The sequence below is a fragment of the Lynx rufus genome, unplaced genomic scaffold, assembly GCF_022079265.1.
Source record: "Lynx rufus isolate CCGP_SWC_20201006 ecotype Redwood Valley unplaced genomic scaffold, mLynRuf1.p SCAF_11, whole genome shotgun sequence".
NCBI classification, from domain to species: Eukaryota; Metazoa; Chordata; class Mammalia; order Carnivora; family Felidae; genus Lynx; species Lynx rufus.
Genome location: NW_025814825.1, coordinates 34,709,508 through 34,731,368, shown reverse-complemented (window position 1 = coordinate 34,731,368; position 21,861 = coordinate 34,709,508). Strand labels below are relative to the sequence as shown.

General features: G+C 44.4%; 1 protein-coding gene across 4 annotated transcripts in view; it reads left to right on the top strand.

Moving 5' to 3' along the window:
• The window catches only part of MYOF (myoferlin), a 152,958-nt gene extending 134,365 nt beyond the window's left edge, over window positions 1-18,593 (top strand). For all 4 annotated transcript variants that reach the window (XM_047073186.1, XM_047073184.1, XM_047073188.1 and 1 more), the window contains 11 exons: window positions 948-1,118; window positions 1,682-1,830; window positions 3,818-3,957; window positions 6,076-6,164; window positions 6,241-6,336; window positions 10,046-10,187; window positions 12,677-12,776; window positions 13,937-14,127; window positions 15,983-16,092; window positions 16,476-16,623; window positions 18,028-18,593. In XM_047073186.1, the coding sequence (XP_046929142.1) occupies window positions 948-1,118; window positions 1,682-1,830; window positions 3,818-3,957; window positions 6,076-6,164; window positions 6,241-6,336; window positions 10,046-10,187; window positions 12,677-12,776; window positions 13,937-14,127; window positions 15,983-16,092; window positions 16,476-16,623; window positions 18,028-18,066 (1,375 nt within the window). In that variant the 3' untranslated portion in view covers window positions 18,067-18,593. The remainder of the gene's footprint in view (window positions 1-947; window positions 1,119-1,681; window positions 1,831-3,817; window positions 3,958-6,075; window positions 6,165-6,240; window positions 6,337-10,045; window positions 10,188-12,676; window positions 12,777-13,936; window positions 14,128-15,982; window positions 16,093-16,475; window positions 16,624-18,027) is intronic.
• Window positions 18,594-21,861: the final 3,268 nt, after the last annotated feature.

The window sequence follows — 21,861 nt, the reverse complement described above, 5'->3', positions numbered from 1 at the left end:
CATCGTTCAGTATATTCCCGTCACATCATAGCAACATCCAGGTCATGTTCAACAGAATGTGTGTCTTCTATAGAATGTTAATTGGTGTTCCAAGAAAAAAATTATTCCTTCGTCAAACTAAGACACCTGGGTGAAAACAGGTAATAACTGCAGGACTTCTCAAAGCCTTTAGTTTGACCAGAGGAACTCCAAAACAAGTGGTTTTCTTTTCTTCCTTTCTTTCTTTTTTTTAATATCACAGCTACTGGGTTTTCAGCAATGCAGTCATGCCAAGTGCTTTCTAAACATTTCTTTGCCTGACCCTTATAACAACATGGGATGGTAGGTATTGCTGTCGCTGTTTTACAGATGAGAAAACTGAGCACAGAGAGGTCAAGTAACTGGCCTAGGGTCCCACAGCTAGTAAGCAGCAGGGTTAGGATTCAGACATATTTAAACCCGAGCTCTCCCCCTGAGCAAGCATGTAACCTTGCATTATTCTTACTTCTAACACGTACTGCTTCTCAAGTGCTCCTACCCACTGCCACCCACCTGGCTGTCCCAGTCACCATGTCCTCCTCCAGCAGCCACAGTCACCGCCTGGGGACTCTCTGCAGAAAGCCTTGATTTGGGGGTGGGGGGTTAATTAATTAATTTATTTTGAGAGTGAGAGAGCGTGTGTATGTGAGCACGCGTGGGAGAGGGGCAGAGAGAGACAGGAAGAGAATCCCAAGCAGGCTCCATACTGTCAGTACAGAGCCTGACACGGGGCTTGATCCCATGAACTGTGAGATCATGATCTGAGCCAGACTCAACAGTAGGTTGCTTAACAGACTGAGCCACCCAGGTGCCCCAGAGCCCTGGGTTTTTTGTTTGTTTGTTTGTTTGTTTTTGTTTATTTGTTTGTTTTGTTTTTGAGAGGTCTGGATAGAATCATGGAGATTCTAACATTGCATTTGCTTATTTAGAATGTATGAGCTCAGCTGCTACTTACCTCAAGAAAAAGATCTGAAAATTTCTGTCTACGATTACGACACTTTTACCCGTGACGAAAAGGTGGGAGAAACAATTATCGATCTGGAAAATCGATTCCTTTCCCGGTTTGGGTCCCACTGCGGCATACCTGAACAATACTGTGTGTAAGTTGTCCTGGCCATAAAAGTAGACAATTTGTCCCATCTAACGTCAATACCTGGGGAAGCCTTGGGTCCCTACTTCTGTGCCTGACTTCACTGAACCACTCTGACTCAGATATATACTGTTTTTAATAACTGGACTATCTTCGGGAGAATAGGGCCACAGCATTGCCCAAGTCCAAGGCAATGCCCACCCCACCCCCCAATCAATTCTGTGATGTCCCTCTTTCCCTAAGTGTTTTCTATGGTATCTAATGAGATACAGCTTGCGTTTTCTGGTTTATGAGCTTGCCTATTACGATTACAGTGATTGCAGTCAAACCCCTCATTTTGATGGAGGAGGAAACTGAGGGGGGAGAAAAAGGATTAACTGGCCAGGGCCAAAGTAATTGTGGATTTTAGGATCTCTGAAATAGATTTCTAGGCAAAAGCCAAAGGGTAGAGCCCATTCCCTGCTCCGTCACTACATGGGGACGCCTGTAAGAATAAATAGGAGTGTATGTGTATGAATCCAAGAAGAACCTCTCTGCCCCGTGATAACTCTGAGTGTGGACTGTTATTCACAGTTCTGGAGTAAATACCTGGCGAGATCAGTTGAGACCAACACAGTTGCTTCAAAATGTAGCCAGATTCAAAGGTTTCCCACCACCCATCCTTTCCGAAGATGGAAGTAGAATCAGATATGGAGGTCGAGACTATAGTTTGGATGAATTTGGTAAGTGCAAAACCATAGGCTGCAAGCTGGTTACAAAGTATAGCAACTTTGCTGGGTCTGCTTTGGGAGGGGGATGGGCAGAGCAGTGCCCTAATTATACCACAGGAGACTCCGCACACATGACTATCTAACAAAAGCCCCATTATAGCAGGGTTTTGCTGTCTTGTCAAGTGTCAAAGTGTACACATTTTCTTGTCTGTCTTAGGTTTCACTTGACCTTTTTAGGTCACAGCCACTGGAGCTTTGAACACAAAGTTCTAGTAATTAACTAATTTCTATGTAGTGCATAATTAGCTCATAATTTAGCTCAAAAGTGCTCAGATGGTAGTGCAAGAATTTCTCTTCCAGGCTTATTCCATCATTCTTCCAGCCCTTCTCTGAGAAGGCTCGGGGATGCAGGCGGTTTGTTTGAGGACTCTTCTGAGTTCACATCTGGCTCACGTCTGAGCTTGGGGTCTTGCTCTTTCTCCAGCAGTAATTTATAATACAATCGGTCCTGACACGTAGCCAGCTAGCTGCGCTATGACAAAGCCTGAAATAAGCTTAATAGAGCATAAGAGCTGTGGCATTATTCACGGTGTTGCAGGGAGGGAGGGCTTCCCAGAGGGGGTGGCAGTGGAGCTTGCCTTGAAGGGTGCACAGGATACCCAGAGAAGGCTGAATAAAGACAGACAGGGGTGAAGGTGCCTACCTGATCCTGCACTGTTTATTCCTGACATTGCAAGAAACTATGCTTTGTCTTCCTATTTGAAGAGGACTTCTGCAAAAGGGATAAGGAATTAACTGGCAAGCAACGTGGCCCCATAGTTAAGAGTACCCCCAGATAATCAAACAACTCCCCCCAAAACTGTCTCAGTCACGATCATTCCAATTACTATTGTTACCTAACAAATCACCCCAAAACTTAGCAGCTGAAAAATGTCCATTTTGTTTTGCTCCCAGTTTTGCAGGTCAGGATGGGCTCAGCCACTGGGCAGTTCTCACCTGAGTACCTCATGTGCTTGGCTGCTGTCAGATGTCGGGGGAGGAGCCAGGGGACAGGCATTCAGGCTCCACGGAGCTGGATGTCCAAGATGGCTCGCACACATGGCTGGCAGTTGATGCTGGCTCTTGACTGGGGCTAATGATCAGAGCACTACTCAGGCCTTTCCAGAAGGGCAATCTCTAGATACTCATGCTCGTTCCAGGGCAGATGGCTTCCCTCAAAGCAAGCATCCCAAGTGGACCAACCACAAGTCACGTGGCCTTGTATGCCCAGCCTGAGAAGTCGCACAGCATTCTTTCTCCACACTTCAGTGGTCAGATATGTCTCCAGACTCAAAGGAAGAGGACATAGACCCAACCTCTCATGGGAGAAGTGTCAGAGAATTTGAGGGCTGTTTTTAAAATGCCACAGTAATGCTAGCTGCTATAACAATTAAACTTCCAAGTGTCGGCGGCTTAACACAATAGAAGTTTACTTCTCAGAAATTCACAACAGGTATTCCGATAGGCAACAAGCCCTTGGCGTTTTGCAGCTCTGCCATTCTTCAACGTGGGCACCTAAGGTTGCTGTTTCTTCTGCATCCAAAAGGCAACAGCACATAGAGTATCTTTCACGAGAGGGCTTTATTGTGCCCCATCTAGAAGTGACACACGTGTCACTTCTACCTGTGTTACATTCTAGCCAAACTAGGTTGTGTGTCCACACCTAACTGCAAGGGAGGCTGGGAAACAGAATCTGGCTGTGAGCCTCTGCCAGAAAAGTAGATACAGGCTGCTCTTACTTACACATTCTGGTATGTTCTGGCCCCTTTGGTGTTGGCAGCCCACAGGTCAGGTGTGAGACTGGTTGGGGTAGGGCCCATGGTCAAGAGCTATTACTATCAGTGACTCCTTCACAAATCAAAAGTTCGAACACTGGCCCTGCCTGTCCAGTTTGCAGAGTCTGGTTGGAAGGGATACATGCCCCTCAGGGCAACTGTTTCAATGCCACTTTCTATTCCAGAGGCCAACAAAATTCTGCACCAGCACCTGGGGGCCCCCGACGAGCGTCTTGCCCTTCACATCCTCAGGACTCAGGGACTGGTCCCTGAGCACGTGGAAACGAGGACTTTGCATAGCACCTTCCAGCCGAACATTTCCCAGGTAAAAGAACGCTCCGTCTGAAGACCCATCCTCCGCATCCCAAACGCAGTGGCAACAGCTGACACAGATCTGCCTCTTTTATCTCTTTCAGACACTTTTAGATACAGAAGAAATAGAAGGGCAACTCAGATTAGCTTTATCCCAAAGGGGAAATAAATTGTCAGAATTTCCAGGTAGCTCACTAAATCCAGACAGGAGGGTGACTACAGCTCAGGATCTCTCCCTGTCTCTTACCTGTTTCTCTCTCTGAGTTTCTGTTGTTCTACGCACTTCCTGTGATCCCCTTCCTATGAATCGGAATATTGTAAAGAGTTTCTAAGGTTTTCATGTTATAATGTAGCCCCAATCTACTTCCAAATGTGGAAGGGATTGGTTGCCCCAACTTGGCCCAACTCTCCACCACTGGACTACTCAGCTGCAGCCAAGCAGGTGGGGTCTGGGGAAGCACTGTACTTGGCCCTACCTGGGTGAGGCGGTACTCTCTGAGACCAAATTGCCAGGGAGGAAGCTGGGCTCAGTGCACAAGATGGCTCATCACAGGACCACATGCATAATGATGGGGGAGAATTAGTTTCCAGCAGCTGGGGAACAGTTTCCAGAGAAACCAGGAGAGACATGGCAAATGACAGAATGATCCGGGTGGAAGCTTGTTACAAGGAAGCCTCCTGGGATGTGCCTGGGAGATTTGGATTCAGTAGGTCTGGGGTGGCTGGAATCTGAGTTTTAACAAGTACCTGGAGGGGTTCTAATGCAGGTGGCCAGGAAATCACACTTTAAGAAATATTAATCTAATGGATGCAAATCATGTTGACCCCACACAACTGTGGACGAGCTTATCTATAAAAAGTGGCCGCAGGTGCCCTGGGCTTACTAGTTTGTCACTCACTCCTTGCTTTTATTCTGTTCTACATTTTCATTTCTTCCTTTTCTTATTATTCCTTCCCCCAAAGAGCCCATTCCTCCTCTTCTGTCTCCTCCCACACCTTAAATAAAGTCTTAAGAAATTACAAATTTGTAATTACAAATTACAATCCACATCTCCCCTACACCCCTCCCTCAATCCCTTTTACCTACCAAACTGGACAGACTATAGCTGGGTCTTAGGAGACACTCAAATGCCTCATGTTCTGCATCATGCTTGATGTATTATAGAACCTTGAACCCTAGAGGTTAGTTAGAACAGAGCCAGGATTGTAGGAAAATGTATCCTTTTTAAGAGTTCCAGTTAAGTCATTTTGATCATAGCGTATTAGGAAGCCAATCTAGTTTCCTTGGTAAACTTCTTATAGACCAGTCTGAAGGCAGAGTCAACAAAACATCTGAAATCAGTTTGTGAAATTTAAGTTGCTTCATGGGGTGGATATAGTTTGTTAATGGCACCCCTAGCCCATCTGGAAGAACATTCTAGTCAGAAAGATGGACCTGGTCTGTGGCAGGGGAAGACCTGCTCGGGACCTCACCAAGATGGCACCACAAGGGTCAGTTGGGCTTTCAGCCTCCCCCTTCTTGCGAGCCTCCTCCCAGGTGGTGGGCACTAGCCAGCCAATAGCAGGGAGTCCTCAACTTTGGGGAACAGTAATGTTCTTGTCGTTGTTTGGGTCTTTACTCTGAACGTGCCACGTTGTAAGTCCTTCTTTAACAAATTAAATACCATTTTACATTATTTTGATTTTCTATCCGGAGGTAAGTGGAGAAACCCTTGGATGTTACAAAACTGGGATTGATAGCAAGTAGGCAATGTGATGAATAGAGTTCTGAGTGAGGGACCCAACTTGAAGTCATTGTAAGAGGGTATGTGAGCATGTTTGGGGTGGGGGGGGGGAGGTGTTAGTGATATGAAGCCCCTTCATTAACCAGGGAACACTCAGACGATGATAGAGTGGGCGCATGCAGTCATCAGAGGTTTCTGGTGAGAGTGGGAAGTGGGTGCCCTAAATGCCATTGAAGATAGATGACTTATCTTGGTTCGCTCTCCTACTCTACTCTTTTTGCCTTCCATATGGACTAATAGTTAGCAGGCCCAAAGAAACAGTTTCACCTAGAAGACATGAAAGAAAGCTATAGGCTTCACCACTCATCATATAACTTAATTTCTCTTTTCATTTTTAAATGATCTAGGGGAAACTTCAGATGTGGGTGGATGTTTTCCCCAAGAGTTTGGGACCACCAGGCCCTCCTTTCAACATCACCCCCCGGAAAGCCAAAAAGTAAGTAACCATGAGACCCTGCTCTATCGGACTGGGGTCTGGGTGCAAAATCACCTTCAAAATGTGCTCCTTTCAGGTACTACCTGCGTGTGATCATCTGGAATACCAAGGATGTTCTCTTGGATGAAAAAAGCATCACAGGAGAGGAAATGAGTGACATCTATGTCAAAGGGTAAGTTTAGCATGCTAGTTTGCCTCTGACAGACTCAAGGAACGAAACAGATGCTCTCCTTCATGAGTCATCATTATGAAAGGTGTCCATTCTAGGATCCTTGGTTATTTGAAGTTCTTCTATTCCATTAATGCAATCTGCTCAGGAGACTCCAGCAGGACAAAGGGAGAGAGAACAGAAAGAGAAGAGGAATCTCTGTGGATCTTGCTTATGAGCAATCTAGTAAACTATAGGAACTGATAAGCAGTTCTACATTTCTCTTTTAAGAAAATGGGTAAAGTTTATTAAGCCGACTTATTATTTCCTTTTAGTCATTCTTTTAGTCAGCTCTTTAGTCATTCTTTTTAGTCAGTTCATTTTTATTCCTTTTTGATACCTTGAGTAACTAGCCCTAGAACAGAAGTAAGGCTTGTTAAATTTCACTTTGTATATATTTTACTACCAGCAGCTAAAGTCCATGGGAAAGAAGAAACATTAGCATATTTCCAAAAAAAATCATTGATTCTACCAGCATTTATGGGATGCCTGCATCCAACATGTGAAGTGTCATAGCTGTTCATGATTCTGTTACTCGTAGTATTCAATTCCAAATAGTCCATGTTGATGTTAGTTTCATGTTATGCCCTGGATCAAAGATGTTGAGTACAAAATGGCATAGATGATTAAAATGCCAGACTCAAGCCAAACTACCTGGATTGAAATCCTGGTACTTTTCCTACCAGCTGGGCAAGTTAGTAAACTCACTGTTTCCCATCGTAAAAGGCAGATAATGATAGAACCCACTGCTCTGGGATATTCAGAACATTGAGTTATTCAAAGCATTTAGGACAGTGTCTGGCAGATAGTAAACACTGGGTGTCTTAGGGTTCTCCAGAGAAACAGAACAAGTAGAGAGCAAGAGAGAGTGAGTGTGTGTGTGTATAGAGGGAGGAGGGGGAGGCAGAGAGAGAGGGATTTATAATTAGGAATTGGCGTACATGATAACGGAGGCTAAGAAGTGATTCTGCCATCCATAAGCTGGAGACCCAGCAAAGCCCATGGTATAGTTTAGGATGAGTCCTTCCTCTGCCTTTTGCTCTCTTCAGGCCCTCAACAGATTGCACAAGGCCCACCCACACGGGGGAGGGAAATCTACTTCACCGAGTCCACCAGTTAAGATTCTACCTCATGCAGAAACACCCTCACAGACACACTCAGAATAACGTTTAATCTGGGCACCCTGTGACCAGTCACATTGACACAAAAAATGAACTATCACCCTGTGTAAGTGTTAGCTAGTATTACTACTATTCCACATAGACCAGGTTTGGTTCTTTGATATGTGAAAGATAAGATTTGTTGAAATTTAATGCATTCATAAAGTGATAACAAAGTTTCCCTTACGATCCCAAGTGGCCCTCAGTCAAAACTTTGTTGAAGACATAATTACTATCATTTGGGCTTACTGTAAACAAGGAATGTTTCATCAAGTTCTTCATTATTCTTTCTCATTTCAGAAACTTATTACCATTCCCCAAGGAAAACTAATCCTAGCTAATTATATATATGCAAATTTATTTGACTATCATAAGCATTATGTTTTCTCAAATCACGGAAACAAACTCAGGTAATACTGGACTGAGAGAAAACTCTTCTAATCAAAGAATAAAAGCACAACCAAAAGTACCATGTCCTATTTGCAATTAAAATCCAAATACTATATGTGAAAAGATGAATTATGTGTAAATAGCATGCCTAGCACCATGCACATGTGGGTGTTACACACAAAGTTATACGCATATGCACACAAATACATGGAGTAGTTCAACTTGTTTTAAAGTAAAAAATGTGAAAAGATTCCTATTTAAAACTAAATGTGAGGAGTGCCTGGGTGGCTCCGTCGGTTAAGCGTCCGACTTCGGCTCAGGTCATGATCTCACAGTCCGTGAGTTCGAGCCCCGCGTGGGCCTCTGTGCTGACAGCTCCGAGCCTGGAGCCTGTTTCAGATTCTGTGTCTCCCTCTCTCTCTGACCCTCCCCCGTTCATGCTCTGTCTCTCTCTGTCTCAAAAATAAATAAACGTTAAAAAAATTTTTTTTAAAAAACTAAATGTGAAAAGATTCAGGAAAAAAAAGAGCAGGAAGAGCTTCAGAGGGTAAGCAGTCTGGGGAAGGAAGACGGGAGCACTTTCAGGATGTTATCAGGAAGCGAAGCCATTGACATCCTAGCCAAAGAGTGTGGACTCTGTTCAGCAAGTTAATTTAAAACCTTAAAAGTGAAAAAGAGGAATCTTTCAACTCATCTAGCTAGTCAGTTAATTAACTAGCAAAAACTACAACTATTGTAGTTGAATGATATTAGTAATACCACTACTAATAATAGGATCTAATGTTAGCACGTGACCTTACGTGACCTTCTAGTCTCCATGGTCCTTTGAGGCAGAGTGACAGGCCTGGACTTTGGAGTCAGACCAACAAAGGCTTCATAATTCTTAATTAAGACTTAATTCTGTCTGTTGCTGGCCGTATGACCTTGTGGAAGTTATCTATTCTCTCTGAACCTCAGTTTTCTCATCTGTAAAAATGGAGATAGTTATGCAATTGTTGGGAAGAATAAAACAAGGCATGCTAATTAGTACTGGTTCACAGCAGATGATCCGTAACACAGTTAAGGATATCCCTCTTCCCGTTCTGGCCCTTCTAAGCCATGATCTTTCCTTCTGTCCCCATGTCGACCAAGTGAAGGGAGCACAGATTGTTAACCACATTTTACAGATGGGAGATGAAGCCCAGAACGTGAAGTGGCAGATTTCATAGCCAGGCCTGCCTCCTACTGAGAATCTCTATCTGTGGGGTCCAGGCATCAGTATTTTTTAAAAACTGCACAGTCGATTCCACTGTGATTCTAGGTGCCGTCAGCCTGCAGAACCATGCATTCTACCCCTTTACCAGGCTAACCTCCAGCATTCCCATGGTTCCTAAAACACACACCCTCCCAACAGCCGGCAGATATGACAACAGTTTCCTCCCTCGTGTATTCATTCATTCATTCATTCATTCATTCATTTATTCCTTCACTGGACCTACTACATGCCAGCCACAAGGCAAAGGAAACTTTTCCGATGTCAAAAGTTAAGATGTTAAATTGTTTATGGAAGTGAATTTTCGTAGATATGCAGATGGAAATAACTTGGCTTACGTCTCCCTTGCTAGTCTCGTTAATGTGATCATAGTGCATTTAAGAATAATAAAAAAAGGAAGCTGTAAGATTACTTGAGTCATGCCTGTTTTGTTTGCTTAAATGAAATATGGAAGAGGAAATGCTAAAATTTTGAACTAACTCATATTCATTAAGCCTATCAGCAGTGATGACAGACACTGATGAGTTATAGTTATAAAGACCAGCAGCATAGCCAGCAAGCCTCAGCGTTCCCAAAATAGAAGTTGTTGATATTTTCCAGAAAATGTCACCTTATCCCTGTTAACTGAAGTCTAAAGGGTTTCCTGCTTTTGGTTTTAGGGGAATTATATTTTATTTGGCTACAACCTGTGTTGGATGCAACAGAGCGCCTCCCCTTAATAAATCACCCCCAGCTCCGCAGATAACTGGAACCCGCCCAAGAAAAGTGCATTAATTTCTTCTGCCCTTCACTTCCTTAATCACTGCACAGTTTTGTGGCTAGATTACCTGTCAATCCCGTGAAGCTAAGTCTGTTTGCTTCTGCTTTTCAGCTGGATTCCTGGCAGTGAAGAAAACAAACAGAAAACAGATGTCCATTACAGGTCCTTGGATGGTGAAGGGAATTTTAACTGGAGATTTGTTTTCCCGTTTGACTACCTCCCAGCTGAACAACTCTGTATCATTGCTAAAAAAGTGAGTTCTGAAATAGGCACATGGGAAGTGGGTGTCATGGACAGATACAGGGCATGTAGGAGCTGCTCAGCCCCTTAGGGGTCATGGGTCCAGCTCTCTTGTGATACAGACGGGGAACCTGGAACCCACAGAGGTGCAGATACTTGCCCAGGCTCACAAAGCTAGGACAGCTATTTGTGCAATTAGGAAGTATCTGGAACACAACTGTCCTTCCCTAACATGTTGGCAGCAGGGTGAAAGATCTAGTAAAGGGTAGATCCGGGGGTCTTGTATTAATATAGGCAACCACCTAAGTGTGTTTTTATATCACAGGGAGACTGATTTCTTCCCACGATAAGCAGAACTGTTTGACTCGTTAACCAAATAGGTGAAATATTAAAGTAGGTGTAATTTAGGGGTGCCTGGGAGGCTCAGTCAGTTAAGCGTCCGACTTTGGCTCAGGTCATGATCTCACAGTTCGTGGGTTTGGGACCCGTGGAAGGCTCTGTGCTGACAGCTCAGAGCCTGGAGCCTGCTTCAGATTCTGTCTCCCTCTCTACCCCTCCCCCGCTTACTCTCTGCTGTCTCTCTCTCTCAAAGTAAATAAACATTAAAAAAATTTTAAGTAGGTGAAATTTTCCTTTTACCTTCTTTATTAAAACTGAGCATCTCTTTTACCTCCCTCAGAAGCACTTCCCTGAGGGTTCAGGGCCCTCGTGGTCTTAATGATAAGACTCTAGTTACAGAACTCAACTCAAACTAGCTTACACCAAAAAACTGATTTATTCGTTCACATTACTAAAACGTCCAGGGATGGCTGGCTTAGGAATGCCTGGATCCCAAGTTGAACTGATGTCTTTAGAAATTGTTCTCACTTTCTCCACCCCTCTCTCTCTGCCCTCTCCTGTGGCCCTCCTTCTCTGGTGGAGGCAAGATGGCTGCCAGCAGCCCCAGCCACCTCCTGCCCTCCCAGAAACCTCAGCAGAAAGAGAAGAACTAATCCCCAATGGCGCCAACCAGAGTTCTGGAATTGGGCCTCAGTGCCTCTGCCTGTTTGGGGTCACGTTCCCATCCCTGAACCAACCAATGTGGCCTGGGGATGCAGTGCTCTGACTGGTTCTGGGGTTAGGAATGGAGTTAGTTCTTCCCAAACTGCAGGACAGTCCCCAAGGAAAATCTGGATGCTTTTTCTTTTCTCCAAAAAGGAGGCCTGAGGTCTGGGCAGGCAATAATAACAGATGTCTTTTATGGGTCCCCTGTCCCATTCCTGTCCCCCACATTCTATAAACTTTTCCTAGCTCTGCCTGCTCACCTTCTCTCCCCACACCTGATCAAAATGCATCTGCGTCATGTCCCATATAACCAGACCCATCCCTCTGCTGGCCCTGCTCAGTGCTGACACTGTGGGGAGCGTTTTTTCTGTGCCTGGTGAGAGAAATGCCTTCAAAGGGCACTGTCTAGAGACCTACTGGTTCAACCAGATGTCAAATCCTGCACACTTCCAGATGGTGAGGCAGACTGGCGAGAAGGGGAGGGACTTAGGGTCAAGTAGGCCTTTCTTACTTACCCACATCTACTGCTGGACCCCTCAGCGCCCTGAGTGTCACCTGGAGCCTGACCCCACACAGGACAGTCAGTGGGGCCAGGACGAGCTTCCTAGCCCCTCAGAGCCAGGCCCCCTGAGCCCTGCAAAGGGCAACATTCATGGAATGTCATCTGAAAAACAAGAAACAATCCAACCATCTTTTCTTCGAATTCATGAATCACTGGGGGATTCCCATTACGTAGGTGTGATTAGGCTGTGGAGGTGTTATTGTGGTTGGCTAATATTGTTTGGGCAGAGGCAGAGACCAGAGGTGAGAACTTAGAGGACCCTTACCCAGTCCTCCCTCCACCCAGCTTTAGAACGAGGAATCCGGGGGTCTTGGTTGACCGCAGCGTGTAACAAACAGCAGTATTGTCAAAAGCCAAAAATGTCAGGACATTTTAAACCTGCACTGAGAAAAGGGAGAAAGCTGGGTCCCAGTCTCCTCACCATCATGTGAAATGATGTGCTCAGATACCCACATGGGGTGGGAAGAAGGTCACCGAGCAAATGTGACACCCCAGTGGGTGATATTGTGGGCTGGCTTCGGACAGCCTGGCTGTTAGTCTGAGCTGGCCTAGTGGTCTCGGGGTGGGGAAGCAGAAATAATCACTCCCCAAACCCCAGGAATGGCAGCAGGAAGTCACGCTGATAGGAACATGGCAGGCAGGAAACCTTCTGTTTGGGGATTGCCTGGGGCAACCTTTTTGTCACCCAGCTGGTGGCCTTGAGACTTCCGGGAGAGACCGGCTGCCCTCCATACCATGGGGTAGAGGGGTGAGGGCAAGGGAAAGGGGTGTTAGAGGTGGGATGCAAAGGAGCGAAAAAGCCCCATGCCCTGATGCTGGCGTCTCCAGGGGCCCAAAGGGAAGGTTTCAGAGTTCAGTGGTGTCATTTGGTTTTTCTGTTTATCTTGTCATTTTAGGAGCATTTCTGGAGTATTGACCAAACTGAATTTCGGGTCCCACCCAGGCTGATCATTCAGATATGGGATAATGACAAGTTTTCTCTGGATGACTATTTGGGTAGGACTTACATTTGGATACTTTTCTCTAAGAAATTTTACTTTGATTTAGTGAAATCAATTAAAATTTGGAGTCAATTATTCAAGTCTCCAATACTGTGGGTAATTAAGGGTTGGGGCACACTCACTGCCTGGATGTCCCCTGGGTGGTGTGGGCTGCCTGTCTTCTGTCCCAGGTCCTCCGAGAATTTCGTGCAGTGAACGTCACCCTTTTCTGCAGGCCCCATCTACTCTCAAGGGCCCCTAAGGAGGCTCTTGCACCAGCTCCTGTCTTGCCATGAAGACACAAATCCTGTCTTCACAAGGGGATCCCACACCCCTGCCTCCACTTCCAAACTACCCACTCTACCTCCTCAGCACCTCAGAATTGGCTCCCTCCTCCATGCTGCTCTCCAAGATTACTGAGGTTCCCTAATGTCATCAGCCATTGTTCCTTCCCCCAGGTCCATCCTCCTCTGTGGTTAAAGGCACTTACTAAACAACCCCCCCCCCCCCCACCACCACCATGTTCCCTTTCTTGGCACACATGCTCCCCACCCCCACCCCCAGTGCATATTGCTCTTCTGATTTCTACTTTCCCAGGCCCGGGGTCTGCCTGGTTGGCCAGCTCTGTTTTTTCCTCCCCCTCTTTAAATACAGGCTTTTGCCTTCCCTGGGGTTCTCTGGCCCTTCCCCCAAACAATTTACACTCCCCACTCAGTTGAAGGTAAAGCTTCAGTGTTCACCTGTCAGCAAGGTATGACTCCTAAACCAGCACAAGGAGCCTGACCACTCACAGTGCCTCTGTTCAGGGCAGCTTGAGACCACTATGAGCAAATTTAAAATTTGCATTCAGTGGATGTCTAGTCTAGTCTAGTCTAGTCTAGTCTATAGATGTTTAATTATTTTGAGCTTGTAGAAGAGCTCAGTTTATGTTTGTATCTTTGAGAAATAAACCGTGTCAACCTCTGTGAGATGCAGAGTGGTGGGTAGACATTTCTCTACCACTTTCCATCCTATCTGGAAGGAATTTTAAATGTCTACCAGGATCCCTTTCTCTAACTCACCCATCACCTGCTCAAGATCATTGTGTGCCTCTCCTCCGACAAGAACATTGTGTTCGCTTGTGAACAACGGCTGATCCGTGGAAGCTTATGTGGATTTAATTGTTTCCTTGGCTAGGTTTCCTGGAACTTGATTTGCACCACACCATCATTCCAGCAAAATCATCAGAGAAATGCAATTTGGACATGGTTCCAGACCTCAAAGCCATGAACCCCCTTAAAGCAAAAACTGCCTCACTGTTTGAGCAGAAGTCCATGAAAGGATGGTGGCCATGCTTTGCGGATAAAGATGGCTCCCGTGTGATGGCTGTATGAGTATTTCCCAATTTGGGGTCATTTATTTCTTTCATCATTCAGGCTTTGCCCTCTATCAATCGATTTACTCCAGATAAAGAAGTGTTACATTGATGGGGCCTTAAGCTACAGAAATGGTTTGTACTGGGATTACAAGAGAAGGTGGCAGATGCCGTGAGTGTATGTTTGGGGTTGCGGGGAAAGTGGAGGGATTGGAATGGTAGAAAGCTGAGAGCCCAAGTGGTTGCACCATATTTCTTTAGGACCCTCCTTCCCTGAGAAGGCTAATTTATCCAGAGTTCCAGTACAATTCAGTACAGGAAAGGGAACTTCAAACTCAAACTCTTGTTTAAAAAAAAGTAAATTTTAAAAAGGTGGAAGAAGCAGGGAGCCCTGACATCCACTGAACAAGAAGGCCATAACTTACAATTTGGAGAATTCAAGATAGATTGTGGTAGAGAAGCAGAAGTCTGGGTTACCATGCCATGTCACCAAAAACTACCTATTTCATCATGTATTATTGTCATTCTTATAACAGCTAACATTTTAGATCACTGATGATGAGCCAGACAACATGCTAAGTGACTGCTTTAGGCTCAAATCTTGTTTTTAAAAATAACTTTGAGGTATAATTTACATAAAATCAACCACACCCATTTAGAGTGCACAATTCCATGTGTTTTGACTGATATAGACACTTAAGAAGCCACCACCAGAATCAAGGATCCAGAACATTCCCACTGCTCCAGAAGTTTCCTTGTGCCCTTTGCAGCCTACTATCCCCTCCACCCCTGGCCCAGGAAACCACTTATCTGTTTTCTACAGAGTAATTTACACAGAATCTCATTTCGTTCTAGACATTATCTCCAAATTGTAGATTTAAAAAACAGGCTTGGATATAATATTATAGGTCAATTATACTTCAGTTAAAATTTTTTTAAAGTTTTCTTTATCAAACAAAAGAATAAAAAATATTGCTGAACTAAGTAAAACAAAAACAAAAGCCCCCAAAACGGGCTTGGAGAGATGTAGCAACTTGCTGCAGGCAGACACCTCATTTTGTCCGACTCATTAGCATAGGAGTCATTTGGCTCCACCCCCTAACCAAGTGCTGGGGTTGGGGGTTCTTAGGCTGCCGTGACCAAGTGGGCGTTCTGGGGTCCTAGAAAGCCCATTACGAGCCTGTCCATAGAAGTGGGCAACTTTCTAGACGTCTTTCAGCTTCAGTGTCCTTGGGTGCACATGAAGGAAATAGCAGTACCTGCTGTATAGGGTTGCTGTGAGCCTTACATGAGATTATCCACGTAGAAGGCTTAAACAGCATCCAGTGCATCACTTAGGAACCTGCATAAACACGAAGGCAGCATTCATTCGTTCACTCATTCATTCATATATTCAGCTAGTGTGCATCGAGTACCCATGAAGTGTCAGCCCTGCTCCAAGCAGTGGGGCTACCATGGTTAAGCAGGAAGCATGCAGACTCTCTGGGAGCCTACAGTTAATGCTCAAGAAGTATTAGATATTGGTATTAGCAGTATTTAGGTTAATCTGGGTCCAAATAAAGTTACGAAGGGTAGTGTGTGAGAAGGCAAGGAGATGGCTATGAGAGAATTAGATGATGGGGTACAGAGAATGAAAAGCAGGGACTGCGGGGCGGGAAAGCAACTTTTCCTCTCAGTTTCCCACAAGGAGTCAGTTCAGAAACACATGGAAGAGGAAATGCGATGAAATCTCTTGAGGAAAATTTAAGGCAATCTAAGGATTGTTTTACAAGAATAAAAATCATTGCTCAGGGAATACTCCTTGGGTTGAAGTGAAAATATTTGTGAAACGTGATGTCATGTGTTTAACCTGTTCTGCTTTACTGAAGGGGAAAGTGGAGATGACGTTGGAAATCCTCAATGAGAAGGAGGCAGACGAGAGGCCAGCCGGGAAGGGACGGGATGAACCCAACATGAACCCCAAGCTGGACCCACCAAAGTGAGAGGCCCTCTTTGTTCTTCACAACGTCTGATCCCCAAACACCTGCAGTCTGAAAAGCCCCCCTTCCAATGCACTTAATGGACTGGATTCACTGTTGTCTTAATTTTGTACTTAATGGGGGTGGGGGATGGAAGAGCCCGGTGATCTGGCTTCATTTTAACCCTTGTCCCTTCCCACAAAACCAAAGTGCAGAGTATCTTCAGCATCTTAGGAGGCTATAAAATGTTAAAGAATCTTTCTCAGCCAACTAAGGGGAATAATATCTTTTCTTGACTTTATAAATGTTATTTATTAATTATTCTCCAAACTGTGTTAGGTTCTGAGGTAAAATTCCTGTCCCACCTGAACTGGGTAGGTAAAACCATTTCTTTGCAATGCAGCCGGCCAGAAACCTCCTTCCTGTGGTTCACCAACCCGTGTAAGACCATGAAGTTCATCGTGTGGCGCCGATTTAAGTGGGTCATCGTTGGCCTGCTGATCCTGCTGATCCTGCTGCTCTTCGTGGCCGTGCTCCTGTACTCCTTACCGGTGCGAGTCCTTGACCTCTCGTCTTGGCGTTTTGTGTGTGAATCACAGTCTGTCATCTAACTTGGGTCTGGCCTTGGTTGCTCTTCAGCAGACTGACCTACTTCGTGGTTGTGGTGTCGCAGCCCTTCAACATGTGGAAATTCTGCAGTAATGCGTGTCGTGATAAGCATGACATTCTTAGGGTTTCATAATTACAGGCAGAACTTCCTGGTTGGAAGAAAAAACTTTTGGTTTCAAGAATTCTAGGAGAAACCCCTCAGACCTTTAGCAGTATGTACCAGGACAACAGCCAGCATTTCTGACTGATCTTCCTGCCTTCACGCTTCCTTGGTCCAAACCATCCTGTAGGCTAACTCCTTATCCTAGCATTCACAGATTCCCCCCAGTATGGGCTCATTGTAGGTCTACGCTAATCTTGAACTTCACTCAAACTAGCTAGTTCCCCCAACCCCCAGCAGGTATTGCCCTTACCTGACAGGATGCCTTTGCCAATGCTATTCGCTTGCCTGTGTCGTGTCTATCGAAACTTTCTTATTTGTTCTTTAAGGCCTGCATCACATAACCTGTCCCTTAAGTTTTCCTTAACCACCTCAGTCATAAATGGGAGTCTAAATGGGAGGTTTGCCAGTGTGCCTAGAAGTAGTACCTCCATTCTTTCATTCAAGGAATTTATTAAACATCTACTATAGGCTAGGAATTGGGATGTCGAGATGACCAAGGCATGATTTCTGCCCATGAGCAGTTCATGGCCTGAGGACAAGCAGACATAGGAACAAGTCAATTACTATGAAAGGCAAGCTATTATGGACATATGAACAGATTATCATAGGACCCCATTGCTGAGGATGGTTTCACCAAGGAGGGGGCATTTAAGCCCATTTTGCCAAGTGGAGAAGGGATAGTCCAGGCATTTAAAGACCCTTACTTCGATTCATATTAGTAATAATACAGCTGTTTTTGTGTAGGGTGGCATAGTCACAACCCCAACAGCAGATATTTTAAGTCTCTATTTTTTCCCAGTATACTTTCTGTTTGTTAATGCACACACACACTATTTTCTAGTTATAAGTAGTCCAATCTGTCTTGACCATTTAAAAAAAACTCCTCAGTTATTTTTACTGATTTAGATTTTATTGACTTAAACAAGTGGTTCCCAACTGGGGGCAATTTTGCCCTCAGGAGGATGTTTGGCAATGTCTGGAGGCATTTTGGTTGTCACACCTAGGGGTGCCCGCGTGCCCCTGGCATCAGGCAGACAGAGGCCAGGAAAGCTGCACATCTTGCGATGCCCAGGACAGTCCCCAGCAATAAAGAATCACACAGTTCTAAATGTTGGTAGTGCCAATGTTGAGAAGCCCTGACTTAAAATATATACATTTTTTAACATTTTTGTTTCCTTTTCAGAACTATTTGTCAATGAAGATTGTGAGGCCAAATGCATAATGAAAGCAAAGGCTTCTTTTCAAGTCATCCAGCAATGAGGGAATCCTGTCTCTGTTACGGACCAAAACCAAGAGTGATTTTGTATCTGAGACAACATCGCCGTGACTTGTCACATTACTTCACCGAGGCCATCAGTTCCCGCAGGGTCTAGGTCCTGGAAAGTCAGGCCAACAAGCAACATTTTTATTTTCTTATCTTGTGAAGTATTAAAAAGTTTTAACCATGTTTTTCAGGATATTTTTCAAGGTGGCTGGTTCCATTTAAAAAAGCATCATTTTTACGTGTCCTTAATTTTATAATTCAATTTTTAGAAACTGCTGAAATCAAAGTGGAAAAATTTCTGCACCTTAACTTCATATGCTTATTTGTAATCAACAAAAAGGACTCTGCGTTATAAAATATTTAGCATAGCTAGAGTAATTCTTATTTATGCCTGCAGCCATTGTTACGATATTTTATACGGATGAATGTCATGAGACTCTATTCAACCTCTGTGATGGACTCAAATAAAAACATTTCACTTTTGACACATAGCTGTTTATTGTAGCTGTGGGCTGAGTTGGGAAGGACGCAGTTTCCAGTCCTCTGGGTCTCAGCAGATGGAAGGCCATAGCATCCCACTTGGCTGTAAACCTTTTATATATGTGTGTTGCCAAATCCTAGCCAGTGGGCCAAACTGAGGCTAATATAATAAATCACAAAAGCTAACAGTTATCAGAAGTACTCACTCTGGGGGTGCCTCGGTGGCTTAGTCGGTTACGTGTCCGACTTCGGCATGTCATGATCTCACGGTTCGTGAGTTCGAGCCCCGCGTCGGGCTCTGTGCTGACCGCTCGGAGCCTGGAGCTTGCTTCGGATTCTGTGTCTCCCTCTCTCTCTGCTCCTCCCTTGCTCATGCTCTGTCTCTATTGCTCTCAAAAATAGATAAAGCATAAAAAAAATATTTTTAATTAAAAAAAGAAGTCCTCACTCTGTGCACAGCATTGTTTCACATGCTTTATGTTTATTAACTCATTTAATCCTCCAGATAATCCTATAAAGGTAGATAACATCAACTCCATTTTACAGTTGAAGAAATTGAGGCACAAAGGTTAAGTACTTTGCATAAGGCCACACAAACAATCAATGGTAGAGCTGGAATTGGAACCCAGGCAGTCTGGTTTCTTTTCTTCTTCACTTCTCTTAACCACAACATGATACCACCATGGGAAGGCTATCAAGGGGAGCACAGGGCCGAATGGTCAGGTGATGAATGACAGTAGCGACCCAGTGTGGCTCCATGCCAACACCAAACACAGCGTGCCTTCTAGAACATTGTCCTGATAATATTTGAGACCACAGTGACATCGTCAGATAGTTCTATTCGAAACACAGAGCCAAGGGGAGCAAGAAATGGTACAATAATGGTGATGCTTTTGCACATTTAGACAACATTATACCACAGTGGTGACTATCTTAACATCATTGCCGAGTTGTTTCATATTTTGAGCATTTTATGTTCTCAGAATTTTAACATTCTAGTGTGCTCAATACATAAAATGGCTGACAGAGCACTAACTAAATCAGAATGTTCACCCTTCCCCCAGGCGCCTTGTATTCTGTCCCTTGAGTCTGGTGATGGTATCTCCCACCCGAAACGCCTCCACCCACCTGCACTGGTGGGAGCTGTGCCCACCCTTGAAGTTCTTGTTCAAATGCCACTTACTTCTTACACCTCCTAGGCCTCAAAGTGATCCTTTGATATCAGATGCAAACATATTAGTACAACCTTCCTGGAGATATGTTTAAAAGCCTTAAAAATGTTTGTGCCCTTTGACCCGGTAATTTCACTCCTGAGTATAAACTCCAAGGAAATAATCAGAAAGACAGCCAAAGGTTCATGTGCAAAAATGGCACATTACAGTGGGCTTTCTAATGGCACAAATCAGAAACCTAAATGCCCAACTACAGGGGAATGGTTGAATATATGGTGCAATCCCTATATTGGTGCACAAATGAAAACATATCAACTTTTAAAATTTTGTTACTGACATAGGAAAATGCTGATATGTGAGAAACAAAAAACAAAATCACAATACAAATATAAAATAAGCCCCCCAATACATGTGTGTCTATAAGGAGAGGCATCAAAATATTAGCAGTATAAGGAGTTTACGCGAGATTTAGATTTGGGCATATTTAAGTCATTTATAAAAGCAAATCAACATTGGAGGTTCATAACAATTTTTTTTACCTAAAACTAAGGGATCAAGCTTTGACAAATATTGCTGTACTTTGTTTCACCTTATAGCTCTATAGGTGTGGCTCGTTTTCACAACCAACTGTAAGCTCCTTTAGGACAGAGGGTGCCATGAAGCAGCAGGCCTGGATTTGTATCCTTGGTCATGCCTCAGACTCCTCTGCAACCTGGGAACAATAGTGCCTGCCTCACTGGATTAAGGTGAGGGCTAAATGAAATCCTGTGTGTCAAGTACCTTTACAATATCTGAGGCCTGGTAGGCACTCGATGCACGGACGTTCGGTATTATATCAGATGGGTAAAAATCTGATGTTCTAGTTCCAAAAGCAGATAAAAGCCGACTGTTTTCCTTCTAAGACTCACCAAATAGGAGAGAAGCAAGATCTAAGACTATCTGCTACCTCCTCAAGGCCGAGAAAGAAGGAAGTAGGGGTCTCAAGGTTGGGAGGTAGGAAAACAAGTCAGTTCTCACCAATTCGGGTGGTTTTGTAGAAGTGGTGTGTGGGTGATGGCAGGGACACCTGCGGTCTTCCAGTGGTTTCTGCTCCCGTCTGGCGACCAATGGGCCCTCCCTGTTATAGGGTTGACAGATGTCATCACAGCTCTCATGAACAGTCACGGGCTAGCCTCCTAACCCTTTGGAATTATACTGTACCCACACCCAAACTGCTACTTTCTTACAATGTCACATCATCTTGCTTATAATGAACAGAAAGAAGGTCAACAGCTTTCACCTAATTTAGGAGACACTCTAATGATTTAAAGGATACAAATGTATTTAAAATGGAATTGTCTTGGAGAAAAAAAAATAGGCTCCAAAGAAGACCACTGTTCCAGGCAAGGTTGTTATTTTGAACATTTAACAATCAGTATGGCATTGACACCAGCCAATCAGAACAAGGTGCTTTACCCCATCACAATGGAGAATGGCTAGTGAAAGCCTAGAACCACCATACCAATACGTGCAGGTTGAATATTAGCTTTCCTTCCAGGGAATCCCACCAATATGTTCTCCCACAGTGCCTCACTCAAGGAATACAGGCATACCTCAGAGATATTGCAGGTTTGGTGAATGTAGCAATAAAGCGAGTCAAATGACTTTTGTTGGTTTCTCAGTGCATATAAAAGTGAAGTTTCCACCATATTGCAGTGTATTAAATGTGCAGTAGCATTATGTCTAAAAAAATAATGTATATACCTTAATTAAAAAAAAAACTTTCGTGGGGCGCCTGGGTGGCTCAGTCAGTTAAGCAGCCGACTTCAGCTCAGGTCATGATCTCGCGGTCCGTGAGTTCGAGCCCCGCGTCGGGCTCTGTGCTGACAGCTCAGAGCGTGGAGCCTGTTTCAGATTCTGTGTCTCCCTCTTTCTCTGACCCTCCCCTGTTCATGCTCTGTCTCTCTCTGTCTCAAAAATAAATAAACGTTAAAAAAAAATTTTTTTTTTAAACTTTGGTAAAAAAATCCTAACCGTCACCTGACCTTTCAGAATCCTAATCTTCTTGCTGGTGGAGGCTCTTGCCTCTATGTTGGTGGCCACTCACTGATCAGGGTGGTGG